Consider the following 23,776-nt stretch of genomic DNA (forward strand, 5'->3'; position numbering starts at 1 on the left):
ATTTTGGTAAAATAATAATTAGAACAGATACATTCCATTTATACCGACTCTAGCCAAGTGAAAAAAATATTTAATGTCTAGCTGTGTATCCTGTAATTTGGCAACAGACTGTAAAGATGATAATACACGGGGCAACTTTTTGAGCAATGCTTCACTTTCCCAAGCTAGCTAGGGCCTCCCATGTGTCTCACCTGTTTGCAACAATGCTAAAAAAAAGTTACATCGTATATCATCACCTTAAATGTATGCCTTTTTTCTTCAGTTGCGAGGCAGAAGCATAAGGGGGTTGATGAAAAAAGACTGCTCCCAGTAGCACCTCAATGCAGAACATGAGATCCACAGGGAGGAGTCGGATCACGATCCAAGGGGTGGAGATGGGTAGGATTAGGGTTGGGTTTAGGGATTAGGGCTGGGTTTAGGGATCAGGGGGCGGAGCTGGTTAGGTTTAGGTGTATGTAAGGTGGGAGGAGTTGGATCTGGATCCGACTCCTCCCCATGGATTTCATGTTCCGCAGTGAGGACGTTTATTTGGATAGATTGGATTGCTCTATTGCAGTGGAGCGGCTCCCTGTGGTGACCATAGGTGGTGACACAATAGACACAAACATTCGAACTGTCCTAGTATTAAGTTTATACAGTAAATAAAAATAACATACACGCAATATTTTAAATGCTAAAATACCAATATTCCGCTTGTAAGATTATTATTATTATTTTTTATCTTTCTGCAGTTTACGTATTTTTCCCTACATTATATTTAAAGAGACATGGTTTTGTCCTCAACAGTTGATTTACATTGAACAATACTCAAAAGAAGAAACGCCCTTCACGTATGTCGTCATCACGGGAGCCGAGCCGCTTCGGGCTCGCGGCGGAGTATTGAGGATTTTTGTCATACGATACGGTGGCCGGCCCGTCATATTTTCACGAATATTTAACTGTACAAACGATAATTCACATCGCATTTGTTATTCAGCTAACATCGGCGATCATTCGGTGAGTCTTAATCATTGCTCATCACGCTGTTTGTCAGAGGGATGTCAGCTGATGATCATGTTCTCATCGCCTCTCATCATTTCCTAAAGTCTTTTATCTGACTGCTTCAGAAACTCGCAGAAACTACACAGTGTATTTTATTCAGGAGGGATGATTATTTTGACCATAGGGCGATATTATCGGCCTAGTGATTTGATCAATAATGGCCTGTAACGTTACATCAGTGCAAAGTTAGATTCCGTTCCTCGTAGCTTTTTTGATTTATGATTGAATTAGAGGTAACGTTACTAACTTGTGTTGCACTGTTACTGTTGTGAAGGATGTCATGCCATGCTTATATTGCATAAGTAAACATGAGGGTCTGTGAGATGTATCTGGGCTCATTCAGTCAGTGGATAGACTGGACTGGTCAATACGAGCAGTAAATGTTTTCACTATCACAAGCAATTGAAGCAAACACATTATAATGAAACGTTATCGCATTGAATTAAGACGCCTGCACACTTCTTGTTTCATAATAATAGCAACTGCATGTGACATGCAAATTTACAGAAAATAAGAGTGAAACAGCAGCTTATTTTTTGCAGTTGCTCTTTAATTGTATTTTACGAAGGGGTCTGGTTCCGGAGACCAAATAAAAGTGTACATAGATAGGTTTTAAAGTGCTTTAGTTTGGTGTGGAGAAGTTTTGTTTATTTGTGGATGCATACAAAGTTTTTTGGTCACATGCTCAATGTGATTAAAGTTAAAGGAATAGTTCAAGTTCCCTCAAACGAAAAGTCTGTCATTGTTCCAAACATATGACTCTTTTGTGAAATGTTGTTAACCATTGTCTTCCATATGTGAAAAAATAATCTAAAATTGCTTATGTTATGTTCTACAGATGAAAGAAAATGGTTTGGAATTACTTGTAGGTGAGTAAATTATGACAAATTTTTATTTCGATGAACTATCATTTAAACTTGATTTTGTTTCACAGCCAAACAAGATATTGCAATAAGGATTATTACAATAAAAGGCTGCATACAACATTGTACTGTACATTATATCAGAAGTGTTACCACTTTAGTTTGACTATATGTTTTCATTTTACCATGCACCCAGGTGTTTTTCTAAAATAATAATAATAAAAAAGTGGTCAAGCGTATACTGACTTGTGTAACTCTTTGCTCTTCAGGCTTTGGCATTCTGTAACAATTCTTTTGTCTCTCTCTATCCCTCAGGGTGGGTGGGGTGAGTGAGGGCTGCTGTGAGGATTCCCACACTGAGGGGCAGTCACACACTCAATGGTGTCTCCCACAATGAAGGCGTTGGTGGATGCAGTTTGGGCGGTGTGGAGCATCGGGGCCTCGATCTATGACTACATCCACACCAGTGCCATGGAAGAGCGCATTCACTCACTGGAGAGTGTTATAACCATCCACCAGTGTGTCATCGGCTTTCTGTCGGCTGCACTCGTGGCTCTCTTCACCTACATTCTGATAAGGAAGAACTGACTCAGGACTAGTTAAGCCAGACAAACTACAGCAGTGAAGTCAGAGGGAATATGTTGGTGTCAAGCTATGTTTTGCTCACCTTAAAGGGATTTTAACATGTCTGACTTTCACCCAATTGATAACGTACTAAACTTTAGCTATTCATTTAACTCATTCAAACGTTGCTGCTTTTTTATCAGTTAGTGCGATTCCGGGTAATCTGGCAAACCAAACCAAGTGTGGATTCCCATTATGTATTTTACAGGTAGTTCATGGCAACCACAGAGGAAAGGATTCAGAGATGCTACCTGACCATGGTTTCTTTACACAAGCTTGGGGAAAGCTGAACAAACACAACCAGTGGATTAGCAGGTTTTTCAACCTGTTTGCTGCCATCTTCAATGGAGTCAGCTTTTGTGTCTAGCTTACTTTTAAACAACATTTTAAACTTTTGCCAACAGCAAATTATAACTGTTAACCTATAATATCTCATACAGCTTATTTCTCAGCTCCATGGTAATTTATTAGTAAAAATCAGTGACATCGATTAAACTCTCGATTTCACAACTTGAAGTGTCCTTAATCACTAAAGAAAGGTTGATGTAGTTAACTTGGTACTTTAATCAGTGTATTAACTACTACTTGTTATTCTTAATGACTTTTTACTTTATTTTAGAGGTGAAATCAGTTGATGCTCCGCTATTGTGTTTTATAGATTTAACTTTTTTCTGAAGAGGTACTTGTTACACTTGCTCTGTAATAGCAAAATGAATGTCTACTTTTATAATGTAAACAATGTCAAGAGAATTCTGAATTGATGCTACCTACAGGCTACATCATTTCACCACATTTGTTTTTTTTGTAGAACTTTTGTTTTATTTGGTGTACTGGTGTAAGCTAGGGTTTGCCAAAACACAACAAATAATTTATTTAACATTTAAAGACAATAACAGTGTCATAATAAAATGTTTATTTCTGGAACAACATGGAAAGATCAAATACCAGCATGTTTCAAAAAATATCAAGAAGATAAATGGAAATGTTCAACAAATAGGCTTTTCAAATGGAAACTCCTGAGGTTATCCGTCAATGTGCCCTCAAGATATGATCAACACATGTTAAAGATTCATGCTGGTTTTAAATGTTCCCGGTCTGCAGCAGTGTGTACTTGGTGGTAAAACGCTCAACACTTTCACCCTCCAGGGTTTTAACAGCCCTCCAGTGGAGCTTCCCACAGTTCTCTGGGTTTCCGTGCCTAGCTAACTCTTCCTTGATGTAGTCGATCCACAGATCTAAAACATCAAATAGTTGTTGTTTCTTAGTGTTATATTTTAAAGTATGAAAGAGAGTTGCCTCTTTAAAGGATAAAAAAAACACTGAATCACACTCACCTTCATCTGAGGAGCCGAACTCACGAAGTGCTCGCTCGTAGTAATCTCTCAGATTACTCATCTTTGGTGTAACCTGAGAGAATAATACAGATCAGCAATGGTCAGCTGGTTAATAGGAATTTTCGACATCCGTCACCGGGTACTACATCACTTTTACCTGCTCTTTCTCGATCTGAATCATCATCAGGAAGAATGCCTTAGTGAAGGGTCTGTGTTCATGTAAGCTGAAACCCAATAAGTAAAATAAAGGGTTGGTTTCAAGCTTATTTTTCATTTGTAGATATAAAGTGGGTTCCAAAAGTCTAAAACTGTACTGAAAATAATGTTTCAGGATTTGATTATGCATATGATTTTCCTCATTTGTAAATTGCTTTTTTTATATAGAAGTATCTGCTAAATTAAATTTAAAACAAAGGAGTAAAAGCAATAAAGGGAATAAGGCATGTCAATATAAAATAGAAATATTTAAAATGCAGACGAAAATAATTCTATTAAATTTAAAATTCCATTTAAAGCATTTTTACTCATGGCCTCAGCCTTTAGGGTCCCACTATACAGAAAGAAAGAGCACATTTGATGTGTACCTTGTGAATGTTTTTCTAGCCCTTTTGTAACTACCAGTTTTGTATGACCACTCAAGGTATTTTTCCTTCATGGCAGCCGACACTGCCGGTACTGGGGACAGTAGGCCTTTCTGCAAGTATAGAATCAGGAGCAATTAATTACATTTGATATATTAACACCATGGATTCTATTAGAACACAAATTCAACATGTAATCAGGACAAAAAGAAGTAGGAAATTATTAGAATGCCTTTACATTTAGCATCATAGACTGATCTTGGGTGAATTTTACTGTAAACTTATTTTATTATGTCATGTTCCACCTGAAAAAAGGTCTCAGTTTCCTCTGGTGTCTGTGAGGTCATGCTCCAATCTGCCTGCAGCTGCCATAATGCCAGACTTTCCTGTAGAACACATTATACAATGATTAAATATAAAAGAGATATCATTGGGTACACAGTTAAAAAAATTGTAGGTTTGAATGAAAAACATTCAACATTTTAGGATTTGGAAAAAAGGCATACAATTATTTTCTAGGTCATTAATCAAACACAAATGTACAATTACTTATTTAGCAGACATTTTTATCCAAAGTGACTTAAAGGTTCTCTAAGCGATGTGGGGCCAAAACATTTGTCACATACATCAAACGTCTCCTTACTATCGGCTAGCTGCCTGTCCCCTAAACACACTGTAAAAAAACGCGGTCTCTGTAGACACCACAGGCTCCACAAACGGCAACAAAAACAATCATGTCTTACCCGGACCACGAAACCTAACAAACAGTGTTCCAGCCAATCACTGGCAAGAAGTATTTGAGGGTGGGTCTGGGGGATTAGTGCGCGTGCACATAAAGGGGGTGTGTGTGTGAAGGAGATAGAAGCATCAGAGGGAAGTTTGAAAAATGGCCGACACACGACCAAATAGACGTCGTTCTGAAGAACAAATTAAAAAGAAGAAGGAGTCGGATAAAGAACGTGCGAAGTTCCGAATTTACATCGGTAGCAAAGCTTTTGAACGATGGCGAGAACTCCGGCGGCAGAAGGGCTTCCAGTCTGACATTCAGGTTGCTCTGTTTTTGCTGGACAGGTGGGTAACATTAAATTGTTTTTTTTTTCTTCTAAATCGACGCTTTATGTTCGCCAAACCCACACAAGGATATAATTAGCTAGAACTATGCACGTTCACAATTATTTCAGGAAGCACGGAAGGGAGGGGGAGGAGATGCGGCGGAGGGAGGGTCTAGCTAGCCTCCGATTTGTTTGAAAATATTCCGAACGTCAACAACACCCAGGATCGCTCAGAGAACCTTTAAAAATGAAGAACCAAGCAATTCATCTAAAAGAGGCAATAACACAAGTACCACAAACAATAAACAAAGTCTTCTGCTTACAGAGGAGACAAGTTTTTAAATGCTTTTTGAATATTGTAAGGGATTTGACTTAAGTATAATACATTTTGTATGACCCATTTGAACAAAAACTCTTATTTCCTCAATGGTCCAATCTCAATGGTCCAATGTACAATTCTGATAATATAACTCATGCAAATAAGAGCATTTGCACTACTGCTACAAGTCTTTTGGACCCCCACTATATAATATTACATCACATTTCACACTACTCTCCACCTTAAAACCTCTAATTCTGCTAGAAATGGGTAACATTTTGTTTGGACAAAACAAACACCAAGACATGAAGGAATGAGAAATCAAACCAGGTAATTGTGCATGCTAATATTACTCTATAGCCTGAGCCTCATGTTCCCATGTGGTTGGATAACAGCCTCTTTGTGGGGTTATGTAACTAAAGGCTTCATAATCCTGCACACACGGCTACTTCTCACTAGCTTGTTGACGAAAGAGTGCCGAGGACAGATGAATGTGCAAACCTGAGTTTATCCTAGCAGAGGGCTCATCACTTGACTAAAGTTATATATAAGCATTACTGTAGCTCAAACAGAGCATGGTGCTAGTCACACCAAGTTTAAGAGTTCAATTCCCAGGGAATGCATTAACTGATAAATTGAATGCATTAAATGCAACTTTGAATAAAATCCAAATGTAACTATAGTATTGTTATCCAATTATACTTAAAATATTTTTAAAAAAGCACCAAGTTCACTTATTAAAGTGGACTAATTAGGGCAAATCTGCTGTTGTAGGAAGATGTCCCACTTAGAGGCAGCTGTGGCACAACTGCTACCTTGGGATTCACACGTTTCAGGGCTTCCTGGAATAGATGTCCCGCCTCTGCGCTCTCCAGATGGACCAATGTCTGGAGGCTGAAGCTCCACATCTCTACTGATTGGCTGAAGCGCTGAGTGGCTGTGATGGCAATCTGGGTAGCAGATACTGTATCCCCTGATGACAGCAGGACCTGTAGCTGTTTTTTGAGGGGATATGAAGTGGCCTATATTACTACAGCAGCACCATTTGAACAAACTCATGCCAATGTATCAGTGAGATGCCAATGTTAAAGGAACACTCCACCATTTTTTGAAATAGGGCTTATTCACAGTGTCCCCTACATTAAAATAAATGGTAAATGGACTGAATTTATATAGCTCTTTCATAGACCTAAAGGCCACCACAGCGCTTTACATAATCCCTCACATTCACCCATTCAAACACTCGTTGATACACCAACGGCGGTGTCAGCCATGCAAGGCGCCATCTAGCTCGTCGGGAGCAGCTGGAGTTAGGCGTCTTACTCATGGACACCTCGACACTTGGTCAGGTGGAACCGGGATTGAACCACCAACCTTCCGGTTTGTAGACAACCTACATGAACCACTGAGCCACTGCCGCACCATCAAACAGTCTTAATTTGAAAATAGTTTGGCAAAAGCATTTTTTTCAAAGTGCATGCATTGTCTTAGTTTGGCAGCGCCGACGCTAGCTTAGCATAACGAATGGAATCCTATGTTGCCAAGTAGCATATCGTGAGTTTGACGGAAGTGACGCAATCCATAGCAACGCGTTATAGCAACAACACCTCAGACTCACAGAAACGTAAAAATAAACGTAAATTTAGGTCACTTTAGTTACAGCATCATGGATCTTTTTTTTTTTTTTGAAAAGAAAATCCCCCCAAGAACCGGACAGTTTTTCTGTGAAATGGAGCCTCAGCCTACTTCCTCAGTACTGGGGATGCAACATGCCCTCTCCCGTTGTGTCTAATATATGGGATGAAACTATCAAACCAAGGGATGATTCTGCAAACTTAAAAGACACCTGACCACCTTTCATCCAACCCTGCCAGAATATGGCGGCTGTGTGCGTCGCACTAGGCTCACGTCTCGATTGTGGTCACCCCCACCCCCGGCTTGTGTGAGCGCGTATACGCGCTGCATGCACGCATGTAGATCGTTCTCCCTCTCTCGTTGTGGATTATTGTTTGTGTGTGTGTGTGGGTGTATGTGTATGTGGGTGTGTGTGTGTGCATGTGCATGGCACGGATAAAAAAACAAGCACTATATGGAAAAACATTCCTGCTTATCTCTGGTGCATTTTTTAACATGCATCTTTTTCTTATTGCATTGTATATATATATATATATATATATATATATATATATATATATATATATATTAATGTCTTCCCCTTTTTATTTTATTTTAACTGCATCCTGCACTTCATTTGAGTTCTCCTGGTCTGGATTTGTTATTGGGTTCTTGTATTGGGCGGTCCACCTCTTACGGTTTTATGGCATTTGTGTCTCTGATTAATTATTTTGTGAATTACTTTGCAAACCTTTGTTTTTAAAGGTACTATACAGTTTTTATTATTATTGTTATTTACAGTTCATATTATGCTATGTTCATTACTGTTCTGTCTAACTAAACAAGACATTTGCATTTACATTTGGGTTATGCAGTGTTTTTAAATTATATTTTACACTGGGGTGCCTTGAGATTTTATGCACTTTTGAAAGGTGCCCTGACTGAAAAAAGTTTGAGAAAGGCTGGACTAGGCGAATAAACAGGCAGATATTGACTTGCGACTATATTAGGGTGAATCACAGGGGAAGCACTGCCACTTGTGCGCAGTCATATCACGCAAAATAATCACTTACTCTGTGGACAGCTGTCCATTGAGTTCATTCGGCGTGGGGCGTTTTTTCCAGTTGACTTCATGGGGAAAAAAGTCGAGGACCGCAGGATGGATCAACGCAGAGAAATCATCGGAAGCTGTGACAACTGCGGATCTTGATCTGGCACGTTGAGTCTGGTCATCAAAGGCAATACTTTGTCTGTGCTGTGGCAAGTGGGACACTCTATTTCAGTAGGTATAGGTTGGCATATTCCCCCACACTCACAACACCAGTTTGTGTTGGCTCTCATCCTCAGGCTGTTGAGCGATCGCAAAATCCTCCTTCTGTCGGTCTATGTCCATTGCACGCAGCTCCTCTTCTGAAAACTCTGGTTCGTAGAGGTATGGTTCTGTACCTTGACTGTCTGAGAAGTCACCATCTTGGTCTGTTTGTCTACTGTCGTAAGAATAGCAACCTAATATTCTAATAATTAAAGTAATAATAATAATTTGGTCCTAATGATATGAATGAAGTAATTATGTTGTTTTTTTTAATCACTTTTACTCACGACATGCTACTTTGGCAACATATGATTCCATTCATTATGCTAAGCATCGGCGCAGCGTCTAGCGTCGGCGCTGCCAAACTAAGAAAATGCATGCACTTTGAAAAAAATTGCTTTTGCCAGACTATTTTAATTCAGGGGACACTTTGAATAAGCCCTATTTCAAAAAAAGGTGGAGTGTTCCTTTAAGTGTACATTACCCAGTTCTTGTAGTAAGTCTCTTGCAAAAGCTTGGCATCATGAGCACTCTGTAAGACTTGGAGTAATCGTTCCTTTCTCTGAAAAGTTGAAGTCACAAAATTGAGTTAGGTACTTAACCAGAAAACAAACAAACAAAAAAACAAATACCAGTTCCACTGTTGTCTAAAAAAGCAAGCAAGAAGGTAAGTATTAGTAACAGGAGACCAATAACAATATTTCTTTGTATTTTATAGCTTACTGGTTGTTGGTGTATTAAAGTATTATCATTAACATGCAATTTCAATGGAAACAATATTAAAAATAAACTTCTATATAAAATTATTCAAAAGCCCTGTTTAAACCTGGACTGTAGATGTTTTGGTCGATAGGATCACAAGTGGACGACGCTAAATGCAGGTATAAATGAGGTCTAAAACATTTTGAGTTCAGCCACTAAGGAGACGCTCGAATAGTAGTGTGGCCAGTGTGTTCGAACAGCCCCAAAAGGCCACCTACTGACCTAATGCACAAACATTATGGGAGGGCGCTAGCCTGACTGGATTTAAAATTTGTCTGGAGACCCAAGTTTGGTTTGAAGATGAAAACATACCAAGCACAACGTTGAAAAACACGTAAAAAAAGCTACTGCTCTCCATATGTTCTTTTGTTTTCTCTGGTCATGTTCGTATGTAAATTTCGTGAGCTTATTTTTTCCATTAGATTGAAAGATCTGAAAAAATCCATACATTTACCCAGCCTCCCCTCGAAGAATTCAGGACAGAAGTGGTTGAAAGTGGACAAAAGAGACAGATTAGAATACCAGATGTACATGTCAAGGTATGTCTCCCTTGTCTACTTGTGATCCGATCGACCAAAACGCATCTTGATACCAGGTGTAAACAGGGCCAAAGAGTGGCTTATTTTATTCACCTCAAACTGAGCTAATAATAAGAACCCCTGTAAAGGTTGAGCATTTTCCTGAGACACAGAAATGCACACATTTCAAGAATGATGGGTAAGAATGTATAATATTGGTTATTGTTTAGCATGATATCAGTGTTGTAGTCGAGACCACCTCACTCGAGTCCGAGTTGAGACCGAGACCAGAGAGAGTCGAGTCCGAGTCAAGACCGAGTCCATAGAGAGTCGAGTCCGAGTCAAGTCCGAGACCAGAGACGGTCGAGTCCGAGTCGAGACCGAGACCAGTGAGGGTTGATTACCTAATTTACTTTTATTTACTTAGAGAAATCCTTTTTTTTTTACTGAATTTACTTAGAGTTTAAAAAATATGATCAGTTTAGGCTAAAAAGGCCACATAGTAGGTAGTGTTAAAAGTAATTTTATTTCAATTTCTCGAGTACTACAACACTGCATGATATACCCAATTGTTAAAGTTCTCTATGTGCCTTTCACCTGCAAAGGGGGAATTACTTCATATTCACATTGCATAAGTCATTTTGTAAATCTGATTAAACAATAGTAACACTTTATTTTACATTGTCATTGTTACACATTGCATGAAGTTATTGTGGAAATAACATGCAACTGACCCTAAACCAACCCTTAAGAACATATAGTTCATACTCAGTACTTAATTGTATAATTACACTGCAACACAGACACCTTAAAATAAAGTGTAACCAATATCAAACTTCAATCAAACTGCCCCAATCAAGAAAATAGAATGCTATGCTAATCAACATTATATATAAATCTCACTACGACACCCCAATAAAACACCATTAGGCCATTACCTTTTCCTTCAGTTCAGTGACATTTGTCTTCCTCTTATATCTCTCAAGACAAAACGTGACATAGCATGTCCACATGGCCTCTACAAAAAGAAATTGCACATCAGTAGGCAAATTATGTATAACTAGAACCATGAGAATCCACTCATTTCCACCAATGAATTCTATCTTAACATTTTTAGATGCAAACATTGAACATGTGTCTGAAGTAAGTGTTAAGATTGTGATACCTGTATTAAGGCTCTTCAGAGCCTCCTCATAAACGGTACAGCAGCGATCTTCTCTGCGGTCTGTATCAGAAGCTCTTCCTTTCGCAGACTGGAGCTCCGGGGCACCGGCAGCATCCAGCTCACGCTTAGCCATGAAATCCCACATCAGGCAGTCATCGTTATACTTACTCTGTAGACTAAAAATCAAACTGTATTTCAAACATCACCACACACAACTTACTGTATCCACAAGTTTCCGAGGGGCGCTCCTGTAAAAAATAAAGTGGGTGAAACTTCTGGTGAGGCGGCGGAAGTAGCATTCCAATGGTATTTTGTGTGGTAGTTAGCGAAGAGGCTAGCTGTTTTTCGGAGAATTATTTTACTATTTAAAGACGCAAATCTTTATGAGAGATGTCGTTACGGAGCTCAGGGACAACATGTGCTGTTCGCGGTTGTATGTATAACCGGACTAAACTAATTCAGTGGCTTAAACGTGATTGTTTTGAACATAAGCTGAAAACGAAATCAGAGTGATCCTGCCAGAGCCCGTCTCTGATCCTGCCAACGACTGTAGTTTCCATCACCTCCCAAAAGACGACGAATCATCCTGTGTACATTTGTTTAAATTCTTAATATTCTATGAACTCTATCAGCATGTGATTGGCTGTTCGCTACTGATGTTACAGCTAAACTCAGGATCAAAGCCTGTGTATAATTTTGAATAAACTCCAAAGCACAATGACTAAGTGTGTATTTTTTATTTTAATTGTTTGTCAGCTCGCACAACTGTCTGTCACCATGCCTTGATGAGTACTGATTATTAATAATGTTATTATAATACTCCCAATCAACTACTGCAGAGGGTAAAGGTACTGTTATTTCACCCTTTTGAATTTCGTTGAGGTTGTGTTCCCACATCGTTAGGTAGTTTGGATCGCTATAACTTGAATGACTGTCAACTGTTGAATGAACGAGTGTCAAGCACGTCAAGTTGCGCTTTGTTTACTTCAAACCGGAAGTCGCGCCCACTTTTGACGCAAGGCCATATAGGGCGTAGGAAACTTGTGGATATGGATTTTGACAATACTGGTTTCAGAGTAATTTTTTCTGAATTTACAAAAATTTTTAATTAAGATGATCATGTAAAAACTAAGACACGAAAGAGCAAAAAAGTAAGAAATTAATCTACGTAAAATAGAGAAAAAGGGAAAACTACTCTTGCAGGATGGTGTCATGTAGCTCCTTTGTGAAGTCAAAGATGGCAGCGATCTGTAGCAGGGACAAGATGAATTCAGCCCCTGATGAGACAAGACCGATAACCTTACAGCACTCATCTAGTACAACCTGAAACACTTGAGTTGAACAGCTCTGTGGAAATTCCTCTGACCTTTAATTTTTTGTACAGAATCTCTGTATACCACCTCAGCAAGTTTTCCACTCAAGATCTCTGGAGAAAATTTATATTCCCCCTAAATTGAGAAAATATAGATTGTTTTTTAATTGCATTTTCCCCAAAGGCTCAGATCTTCACCTATTAACCCACCACATCAATTTTAGCTTGTTCCAACTCCTGCTGCTGTTTCCTCAATTTCTCAGCATGCATGAGCTCCATCCGAAAATACTGCACACACACACACACACACACACACACATTAATACAGATTATTGCATGGACAGCTTATAGTGTGGACCTTTTATAACTAAATATTTTATTAGTTTACCTAGGATAATTCAAAGAGAAATGCTAGTGTCTCCTCACCTCCTGATAGACTTTCTTATTCTCTGGATGAAAGCGCAGGGCACGGAGGAAGAGATGTCGAGCGCTCTCTGAAGAGTTCCTGTCCTCCATCTCACACTTAGCAGCCATTATCCACAGAGCTGCAATTATGAAATTACATTATTCCTGGCCATCTGTTTGAAATTGTATACACAAGATAAAGTAAATGAATATTAGGGCTGTTCAACGATTATCAGGATTAAATCGCATCCAAAATTAAAGTTTGTGTTTATAAACGTGCATGTACGGTGTATAATTATTTTGTATGTATAAATACACACACACACTCATGTAAATATTTAAGAAATATTTGAACGTATATACTAATTTACTTTTAGCAGACACTTTTATCCAAAGCGACTTACATCTGAGGACTAAATCAAACAAGTCATTGTGCAATTCATACTTAGTAAAATGTTATATATATATATATATATATATATACACACACATATTTAAATAACACATAGCCTATATATACACGTTTGTATTTACATATACAAAATAATTATACACAGAACACATACATATTATGTTAGCCTATATATACACGTGTGTATTTACATATACAAAATAATTATACACAGAACACACACATATTATGTTAGCCTATATATACACGTGTGTATTTACATATACAAAATAAATATACACAGAACACACACATATTATGTTAGCCTATATATACACGTGTGTATTTACATATACAAAATAATTATACACAGAACACACACATATTATGTAATCACAAACTTCTATTTTGGATGTGATTAATCATTGCACAGCCCTAATAAATATGTATACTTGACACACAGACGACCTCACAACACGAGTATGGTTCCATAGAGCAGTCGGAGTAATATAATTGTCCATTGCAATGACAATAAATCCACTAAAGTTTACCTGGTTTGTCCGGATGGATAGCTAACATAGATGACAAAACCTTGCTGAGCTGAGTCTTTGTGCCCTGTTTGAAAGATGAGGAGCAAAATTATGATCTTTTTTTGAAACCTAATGACAAACATAATATAACATCATCATTCCCCATTAACATGGATTTATTTTTTTTGTTTTTTTAGTTTAATAACAAAATCACATACCCATTTCTTATTAAAAGCAACATGAGAAAGCCAGAGCTGCACGTCTTCCTACAGGAAAAGCATTTATTCAATCAAAAATTGAACATTTTACAGCACCTAAAGTGAGGTTATCGTTTTATATTGTCCAACCTGCCATTTTGTGGTAGCCCTTCTGAAAACATTGTTTATGCGATGAATGATGGGATACTCAATTTCTTCGCGTTTAAAATGGTAACCAATTCTCTGTAATCACAACGGTACAGTTCAGTTAAAGTACAGTGTAGTGCAGGGGTTATGAACTCTGGTCCTCGAGGACCACTTTCCTGCAGAGTTTAGCTCCAACCTTGATCAAACTCATCTTCCTGTAACGTTATACTAATCCTTAAGATCTTGAGAAGCTTGATCAGATGTGTTTGATTAGGGTTGGAGCTACATCTACGGGAAAGTGGACCACGAGGTCCAGAGTAGAGAAACCCTGGTTTAGGGTAACAAAGCTCTAAAGATAAATTACTAAAAAATAATAAATAATAATTTAGTAAAAAAGTAATAAATTACTAAAAAAAAATATTTTACAATTAATGGACAGCAAAGCTCTACTCACCGCCCGCCTCTTCTTGATGAGCTCTAGGACATTTATGTCATACTGATAAAAAGAACAAAAATCAAACCAGCTAATTATAAGTCATATATCAAGTTATTTGTATCATGCTGCTTAGAATGGTTATTTGCAAAGACCAACCCATCCTGATTTAGATAACCAATATGTATGCTAATTATTTCTGTGATTCAAAAAATAAATCAATCAGCTTTTTGATAATACAGACCTGTATGTATGTAATAAAGTCATCTTTACTCTGAACTGCCCGGTGCAGCTTGTATTCAAGAGCAGTAGATCTTTTCAACATGGACCTAAAACAAAAGTCATGTTTGAGGAAACTGTTTGTTTCAGAGAAGAACCACTTTTTTCTGTTAGTGTGTTTTTACTGTGTTACTCACTTGACTTCTTTATTCGTAAACAAACCGACTCTCTCCAGCTGTTCAAGCGCTGGTATTTTGTCCTCTAATCGTTGTTGTACAATGTCAGCCATTTCTAAAAGGGTGTGAAGGAAATCTACAAAAATGGGTAAGATATTAAGAATTTTAGTAGACTAACGAAGACTCACCAACTTCACATCACGACACACGCGTGGACAGGAAGTTGAATGCGCTATATCCGGTTGCTCATCAGAAAAAAACTCCGACGAGAATTCTGCACACGAACGATGGATCCTCGGTTTTATTTTTAAAAGCTCGGCGTTTTAAGGAAATATTATAATTTAGACCGTTAATATTTACGTCTTTTTTCCGTTTTTGCGCAAGGTCGTTGAATGGCAAGGGACAAATCTGTCTATAGTTTTTCACTCTATCATTTGATTCAGATGTTGCCCACAATCATTATGTTGGTACATATTTTTGTTCTTTTTATTTGAAATGATAATGTACAATATATGATTAACTAAAGCTCTCGATATACTTGAGTCGTATCTTCGCAAAACCAAAACATTCTTGGCGGCAATTTGTCTCCTCTACCAATCTTAATACCGCGTCTATCAAGATCATTCAGCCCAATAGAAAACCTCGAATTCACCAGTCGACGTCTCTGATTGGCTATCACGATGCAGTAGGCCGGTTCTCGCGGCTCTTTCCAAGGGCTCGGGCGATAATGTAGTACCGATGTCCACTGTCCAGTTGGTAGGATTTTCACATTCAAAATAAATGCAATTTCGTTCGTAAATAACAAATATTTATTGAACGTTTATCGTTTATTTTAAACGGAAAGTGAACGGGTGTCTATATGGCTGGATAACCTGGTGTTATTTAACTGTGTTTTTGTCGCCGTGAAGAACCGCAAGCTAACTGCTAATTTTCATCTGTTGAGGATCAGTGACCAAACTGAGGACGCACATCAATAACATATTTACAAGTCACATATTGTACTCATATGAGTCATATTAAAACACGTACTAGTCAGAGAGACTAGTAACCACCGGTATCTGATGTTTAGGTGATGGTGGAGAGCTGGTTAAAGGAGCTAGGGCGGCTGTCTGTCATTAATGTGCAGATATCCATTTCGCCTGGTGTTGTTTTTGTGTAAAGTTCCGGTTAGTTGTTAGTTTATGATGGCTCCTCAGAAATATTCGGCTCAGGTGATGAACTGTAAAGCCAATGGTGCTGTATACCCGTCCTCAGGCGTGAGCTCACTCAAGAAGCCCAAGATGGAGCAACTGCAGGCCGACCATGAGCTATTCCTGCAGGCCTTTGAGAGTGAGTCCACGTCCGTCTCATTTAGCACACAAAGTTAAACCATTAGCTCTTCCTGAAGGCCTCTGTGAAAATACATAAATAGACTCGTATCTGTCAAAACATTTGATCATGACTAATTACACTGTTATTAGATAGGCCTACGAGAATGAGCCTATAGGTTTATCTTTGTGATGTTTTAAGGGTTTGTAAGTTACATGAGGCAACATTTTATTACTATCTCTAATAGCAAGTAATAACTGATTTTAATAGCAGCTACTTAAATCCCTCCATTTTATTGTAGATGAAGGCTGTAAATACGACAGATACAAGATGTCACTTTACAGAATACACTTTAAAATCAAATAATTAAAATAATTGTTAATACTTTTGCATTTTCCCTTCAGAGCCTACTCAAATTTACAGATTCCTTCGAACAAGGAACTTAATAGCTGTAAGTATACCTTTGTAAGTTAATCAAAATCCTTAACATTAAATTTACATGAACAGTAAAGTTCATTCTGGTTGTACTTGGTTTTATTTATTTTTTCTTGCTCTTTTACAGCCAATATTACTTCACAGGACCCTTACCTTCATGACTCATAGAAACTCACGAACAAATGCCAAAAGGTGGGTCCTCTCAATATTTTATAATGGTTATCCAAATATCTGCTTTGCTTAGCTCTCTAAAAGTGTGTTTATTGAATAAACTGATCTTTTTTTCTTCTTCAGGAAAGCATTTAAAGTGGACGACTTGCTGTCAAGTGTGAAGAGAATGAAAGGGGAGCCAGAGTCTCAGAGGTATTGGTTTTCTACTGATGTTTTGCAAGCTGTGTTCTTACAAAAGTGTAAGAAATCCTAAAGGCTAGAATACACTACACAACTTTTAAAACTTTTTGCAAATGGTTACAGAGAAAAACTATAGATTATACAACTGAGGATCACAGTCATTCCGAACACAACAAAGTAATGCATGCCTCATTGCTACGAGACACATGACAAATGTAAACAATGTTTTCCAAAACTGGCTCAAAATATCAAACATGTTTGGTTTCCTATGACTGGATGGAATCATAAGCCGCTTTTCCACCATCGGGCAGAACAGTTATCATTGCGTAACTGTTCCATGCCAATCCGGACCAGCCCGGTATGGTTACGGTTTCATTTTCCACTGTGGGTCTGAACGGCCGTTCTTTGGAATGTAATACAAAAGCGTAAGTCGTTACCTTGGTAACGCAAGAGTTTATAAATAGCAACCGCGTTATAGAGGATGATCAGATGAAGAGTTCAGATGCAAAAGCCTCTAAATGCCATTTGAAATTTTCTTCTTTAATGATGATTTTTATCAAACTTGTATATTTAAGTTCAGTAATTTCACTTAAATAACAATTAATAGGTAATTATCATTGCCATTTAAGTGAAATCACTGAACTTAAATATACAAGCATGATAAAAATTATCATTCTAGAAGAAAATTTCAAATGGCACTTAGAGGCTTTTGCATCTGAACTCTTCAGATATTTTTTTAACCCTCAATCGGGTCATGGGGTCTATACGACCCCAATCGACTTTTACTTAATAAAAAAAAGGTTCCCTTCATCTCAGTGGAATAAGATTTTGTGACTTTTCATACATTATCTATCTATACACACACACAAAAAAAAAAAAAAAAAAAAAACGGGCTTGATTCGGTTGTTCTAAAGGTATGTAAAAAAAAATGTTTACATGTCTGGTCTTCCGGGGCAATATAACCCCACATTGAAATGAATGGGAAATGTGAAAAAAACTAAATATATTTTCATGTGTCAAAAAAAAAAATCCGGCATAAATCTGAAAATTTTTACACAGAAATGAAGGCCTAGTACTGGAGCATAAATGCAATGCATCATAAAAAAAATAATGTTTCATATGCAAGCTAATGGTGTAGTTGAGGAATTGTTTGGTATATGGATACAAAAGTACTTTGTATCTCTGAAAACACAGCATTAATGAATAGATGAGAAGTAAACAAAAAAAAAGATATATTATTTGTATGATTAAAAATATATATTTTTTGTACAATTACTCAATCAATTGTTGAGGTTGTATAGACCTCAAAGCCCAGAAGTGTAAACAGGAAACGAAGACCATTTGAAGGTTAAATTTTATTATTAATTTGTGTTTACGTCGCTCAAATAGACCGCTTAGCCAGCTACAGAGAAACTGGTAGCCAGGCAACAGACAAGTGACCAATTCTGAGATGTGATGTTGCTTAATAGATTCTACCAGCACGGTTAGGCAAATTTGCCGGGAATGATTTGTAATCGTGCCGTACTAGGCTCAAGTGGAAACACAACTGGAAACGTTCCTTACCTTTCTTGGACCCTTTGGCCCGGCAGCTGTAAAAGCTGCTATAGTCTGAATATAAAAAAAAAATGCCTATAAGACGTGTAGCAATTTTCTGCTAAATCTGTAAGCACCAACTGCCCAAATTTGCAGATGGTTCTGACTTTAAAGGGATAGTTCACCCAAAAATTTAAATTCTGTCATTAATTACTCGCCCTCATTTCCTTCCAAACCCTTAACAACCTTTGTTCATCTTCGGAACACAAATTGAGATATTTTTATGAAATCCAATGGCTCCATTGGCAGTTACTTAATTAACGCTTTGATGGCCCAGAAAGGTAGGAAAGACATTGTTAAAAATGTTCCATGTGACTACAGTGGTTCAACCTTAATTTTATAAAGTGACGAGAATACTTTTTGTGTGCCAAAAAAAAATGAAATAATGACTTTATTCAACAATCTATTCTCTAATTTAATGACTTCCCTATCAAAAATATGGCATATATATTATCATGTTATGATTTTTTTCAGGAAAATCACGATTTTTTTTTTTATCACGATTATTTAGTTGGTTTTACTATTTTGCAAGTGAATGATCATTACAACTAGCCTGGATGCCAGCCCGAACTCCGCACACATTTTTTGGTCGGGAAGTTCGGTCTGGACTCGATCCATTGAGGAGAAATTATGATCAGACAAGAAACGTTCGGGCCAATCAAATTGCCAGGGCGGGCTTTATACGAAGATGGACAGGTGATCTGCAAGGACGTAATCATCACGTTATCACGTTATCAAAAGCGCTTAACTAGTTTCCCTGCAAAGATGACTGCAGCTGGAGAATTGAGATGTATAGATTCCGCTGTCGCGTCTGTTGTGAAATAAATCGACAGCGCATTAATTTTAATAGACAAACAGAAAACTGCAATCAATGCATTTGTCGATCGGAAGATATTTTTGCCGTCCTTCCCACATGATTCGGCAAAAGTGCAACTTATCAGCTGGCTCTGACGGTCGCAAAGATGATGAGATGAAAAGCCTGTGGTCGTTGTGGTTTCTCCTTTGATCGCACTCATGGAGGAGTAAGTAAAAGAAGCAACACTCGTTATAAATAAGTGAAGTTAGGCTACGTTCTGTAGTTGACAACTGTATGCCAAGTGCTGACTTACTGCATTGCTCTGATTGGTTGTAGGTTTACCTACTATCCAAGTGAGTTCAGAGTTGTTTTTTTTCCTGGTTCGGTTAAGACACGCCTCATAATCAAAGCCCTACGGAGGAGTTTCAGACTCATATTCCGACAAGAATATGAGTATGACGAAGTCAGGCTACATTACAGCCAAACAATGTCCCAATTTAAAAAACAAAGCCTTGGGTAACAAAATATAAAATAAAAAATAATGGCAGACATTTAGGTCAAAGTGGCAGAGGTATAAATCTTTGTCATAATTTTTTTTGTTAAAAAAAATAACAAAGATGCACAACTTGAAGCTGCAGCCCGTAGTTTTTTCTATTTGTTGCCATCTCTGTTTGAAATCTGCAATTGCAGTTATTCGCGGAATTATCAACTTTATGTGGGTTATGCCTCAACGTGGCACAGCGCGAATGAATTCAATGTTTTACAGAGAATGTGTTTCTGTCAGTCACTGCGTCAGTGTGGATACTGTCATTCAGAATCACAGATTCTACTTTTTGGAAGTATGACCAACATAAGAATTTTCACTCGAAAATGTCATCTGAACAAGTAATGGCTTGTTTCCACTGAGGGGTACGGTACGATACGGTACAGTACAGTACGGGTCGGGTCGGGTATACCATGATCAGGCTTGCGTTTCCACCACCAACAGTACCCTTACTTGATAGGCGTGGTATGCTGGAAAGAAGCGATCGACGTCATTTTCGCGCGAAGAAAGCGACATAGTAAACAACAATGGATGACAGACTCGGCATGTTTGTCAATAGAAACAAGCGCTGGCATTAGGCGTTTCCAAGAAGCCAACGCAAATTCCGACTCAGGAGAATGATCCAGAGGACGCGAGTCCAGTAATTCTGTTAATGGAACAGCGCGTTCTTGAACGCGGCACTCAGCTCGCTCTGGCTATGCGACTTATCTCTGTATGTTCATTTTAGGCAATAATAAAACGAAATATGTTATAAAACACCACTCTGCTTCTTTTCGATTTCATTTCAATACATTTGAAACATTCTAAAGCACATAAATGTGGTTCAGGCAACGCATAGCCTATTGATTATCACTGCATGTATGTAACGTTATATTTATAACAAAACTAAATATAAAACAACCCTGCCTCTTTTCGTTTAAATTTAAAAATATTAAACATATTCCAGGCAATATGTAATGTAATGTAGGCTATTGCATATAGCATTGGTACAAATGTTGCAATAAACAACATTACATGATCTTGTAATAAAATAAAATAAATGACAAAACGATCTCTTTTTGTTGAATTTCAGTTTTATCAATAAGCCATTATAAAAATATAAGTATAAGGTACAAAATACACTAAAGCTTAAATAACATCAAGAAACAATTCAGTCAGTCAAATATAGCCTACAAACTCAGCGCTTAAAGATATGAAACTTCACGTAGCCTTCTGCCAAAACTATTGGCCAGGGAACGAATTATAGATTCACGAGACCAAAGATCCCCTGTTAGGTTTATATAAGACGAACTATATCTCACGTTTAACCACTACAGAGACGTCCGAGTCAGCGGCAAACATCAGGATGACTAGCCGGGGAAAGGATGTTCCCGGCGGGGGACACGAGCGCGAGCGTCCGGTGATCGCTTGAAATGGATCTCAGTCAAATTATCAAAAATCTATAAATAAACCACAGATTTGAACTTTAAAAAACTACTTTCTCGCCTAAAAAACTCTTAAAACTACATTTCGTGACACAATAACAGTAGAATTATATTTCAACTGTATGCTTCTAATGCCCTTGTAGCACGCGCGAGTGACGATACTCTGTCCACCAATCAGCGTTCTGCAGTGAGTCTAGCTCCACCTTTTAGTACCCTTTCACTGTGCTAGGTACCCTAACGAAAGGGTACCCAAAAAGTGGTACGGTACGGTTCGGCTTTTTGGTACCATTCACAACTTTTGACAGTGGAAACGCAAATAATTGCGTACCGAACCGAACTGTACCGTACCGTACCACTCAGTGGAAACGAGCCATAAGTAACATCCACTCTTGTTCTGACCAACTAAGGGGAAAAAAGCATTGCAGTAAATCGCGCTGATTAAATCTAACGATCACTTATCATATCGCTTCAAACTGTGCAAAATATATGTTCTCAAATTGTTAATGTTAACAACATCAGCATTGCATGACTACATTTAATGTGTTTTAGGGCTACCTGTAGTTCAGTACTCCGTAACTATGAAATAAGCGACCAAGTGCGCTATTGTTGCATAATTGAACCATTGAAATGTCTTGCCCCTCCAGCAGAAAAAAGCTGTCTCTGTGTTTGTTTTTAACCCCTTCAAAACATGTAGTTCAAGCCACCTTTCAAAAGCCCTTCCCATATATAAATCTCCACCTCCAACATCCTCACACACAATACAGCCTACAAGCCGGGACACCTTCTTTATGTGGTTATGGTGATGGGGTGGTGATGGCGCAGTGGATAGGGATGCACCGATCCACATTTTTTCACTTCCAATCCCGATACCTGACTTTGAATATCGGCTTAATACGGCTTTGCAAACATTGCATTTTGCTGTCTTGCTCTGCTGCGGTGTTTCCAGTGTGAAGTATTTCCACCATAGCATTTCCACACAGCGAACATGTTGGTAGCTCAATGCTATCCTGCTAGCTGGCTGCAAACTGCGGAATGGATTTCATGAGCGGGGGTCTGTGTGTCTCATTGATCCCTATTTTTTACAGTCTATGATTGAGCTGCACCTCCGTTAAAGATATCCATTCCACAGTTTGCAGCCAGCTAGCAGACTAGCAGGCCCGGCGGGAATCACTTTGAGTAATTTCAGCAGACAACGTTAAAGCGCAGACATGGCTCATAAATATCGGATTTCTCCACAGGTTGGATCGGAAAAATCCGATACGTGAATTATGCTGGTATCGGTCCGGATACTGATACTGGATCGGATCGGCCCCATCCCTAGATAAGACACATACCTTTGATGCGAGAGACCCGGGTTCGAATCCACTGTGAGACACCAACGTGTCCCTGAGCAAGACACTTAACCCCTAGTTGCTCCAGAGGTGTGCGACCTCTGACATATAGAAATTGTAAGTTGCTTTGGATAAAAGCATCAGCTAACTGAATAAATGTAAATGTGTACAGATGTGACATAATGACGCAAAGACATGGTCAAATCTCCCACGGTATTCTACCAGTGCCACTAGAATTAAAATCATCATTACGCTATTTACAATAAGCTTAGAGTTTTGAATCGAGCTAAGACAAGCAGATAGTTTTGAACACTGGCTAGTTATGTACTTGCTCAATTTATTTTGGATAATTTTAACCCAAAACAGTTACGGACTAAAGCTTTAATATACAAACAGTTAGGCCTGTCACGATAACAAATTTTGCTGGACCATAAATTGTCCAAGAAATTATTGCGATAAACGAAATTCATAAAAATTCAAATACAGGAATACTGGCTTCTAAACCTCAAAGAAATGCCCTAATCAAGACCTCAGAGCAGAAATAAGTGAGAAAACACCTCCCATGTGCCGCTCACACAGTATAGAAGTCTTTCCTTGCCATTAATGCTTGGATAACACGCTTAGGCCTACGTCTCGTTATCAGTAATAATATAATAATGTCTAGTGGTGGCTCTGTGATATATTTAAAACCTACCAACTTCTGTTGCCAGAGTGAGAAGGAGGGAGCAAGCTGCGCGCAGCTCTACAATAAAATACAAGTTTACCCATATTAAATAGTTAAAAAATTTGAAAATCAATCCGTGGCAGTCAGATATTGATATTGTGGCGGGCCGCCCCAAATTAATGAATTTATGAGAAACCCTGAAGATAATGAATTGTGGAATGACATCATTATTTTGTTTTTTGGTGTGAAAAAAGTATTATTGTCGCTTCATAATATTAAGTTTGAACCACTGTAGTCACATGGACTATTTTAACGATGTCTTTTCTACCTTCTGG

General features: G+C 38.2%; 2 protein-coding genes and 1 long non-coding RNA gene across 4 annotated transcripts in view; 2 read left to right on the forward strand and 1 right to left on the reverse strand.

Annotated features, from left to right (window-relative positions):
• The first annotated feature begins 812 nt into the window (after positions 1–812).
• On the forward strand, positions 813–4,549 carry LOC120471221 (uncharacterized). The gene is made up of 3 exons (XR_005620773.2): positions 813–996; positions 1,880–1,910; positions 2,220–4,549. It is a non-coding gene; the product is annotated as an uncharacterized LOC120471221 (long non-coding RNA).
• Positions 3,425–15,233, reverse strand: utp6 (UTP6 small subunit processome component). Its single transcript, XM_089134090.1, has 19 exons — positions 15,017–15,233; positions 14,845–14,929; positions 14,622–14,663; positions 14,171–14,263; positions 14,042–14,089; positions 13,845–13,908; positions 12,924–13,042; positions 12,708–12,785; positions 12,552–12,633; positions 12,381–12,462; positions 11,186–11,361; positions 10,959–11,038; positions 9,225–9,302; positions 6,630–6,809; positions 4,749–4,829; positions 4,447–4,556; positions 4,020–4,086; positions 3,863–3,935; positions 3,425–3,763 (listed from the first exon to the last, which is right to left on the reverse strand). The coding sequence occupies exons 1-19, from the start codon at positions 15,106–15,108 to the stop codon at positions 3,609–3,611; spliced, it is 1,785 nt and encodes a 594-aa protein (XP_088990216.1). The 5' UTR covers positions 15,109–15,233; the 3' UTR covers positions 3,425–3,608.
• A 253-nt stretch (positions 15,234–15,486) lies between these two features.
• The window catches only part of suz12b (SUZ12 polycomb repressive complex 2 subunit b), a 45,618-nt gene continuing 37,328 nt past the window's right edge, over positions 15,487–23,776 (forward strand). The window contains exons 1-5 of one of the 2 annotated variants that reach the window (XM_039660997.2): positions 15,487–16,161; positions 16,250–16,324; positions 16,708–16,754; positions 16,866–16,930; positions 17,033–17,101. In XM_039660997.2, the coding sequence (XP_039516931.2) occupies positions 16,276–16,324; positions 16,708–16,754; positions 16,866–16,930; positions 17,033–17,101 (230 nt within the window). In that variant the 5' untranslated portion in view covers positions 15,487–16,161; positions 16,250–16,275. Of the gene's footprint in view, positions 16,325–16,707; positions 16,755–16,865; positions 16,931–17,032; positions 17,102–23,776 lie in introns of both variants that reach the window. The other variant, XM_039660996.2, reaches the window with a different exon arrangement.

This window comes from Pimephales promelas, chromosome 8 (genome assembly GCF_988280905.1).
Source record: "Pimephales promelas chromosome 8, fPimPro1.hap1.1, whole genome shotgun sequence".
Classification (NCBI taxonomy): Eukaryota; Metazoa; Chordata; class Actinopteri; order Cypriniformes; family Leuciscidae; genus Pimephales; species Pimephales promelas.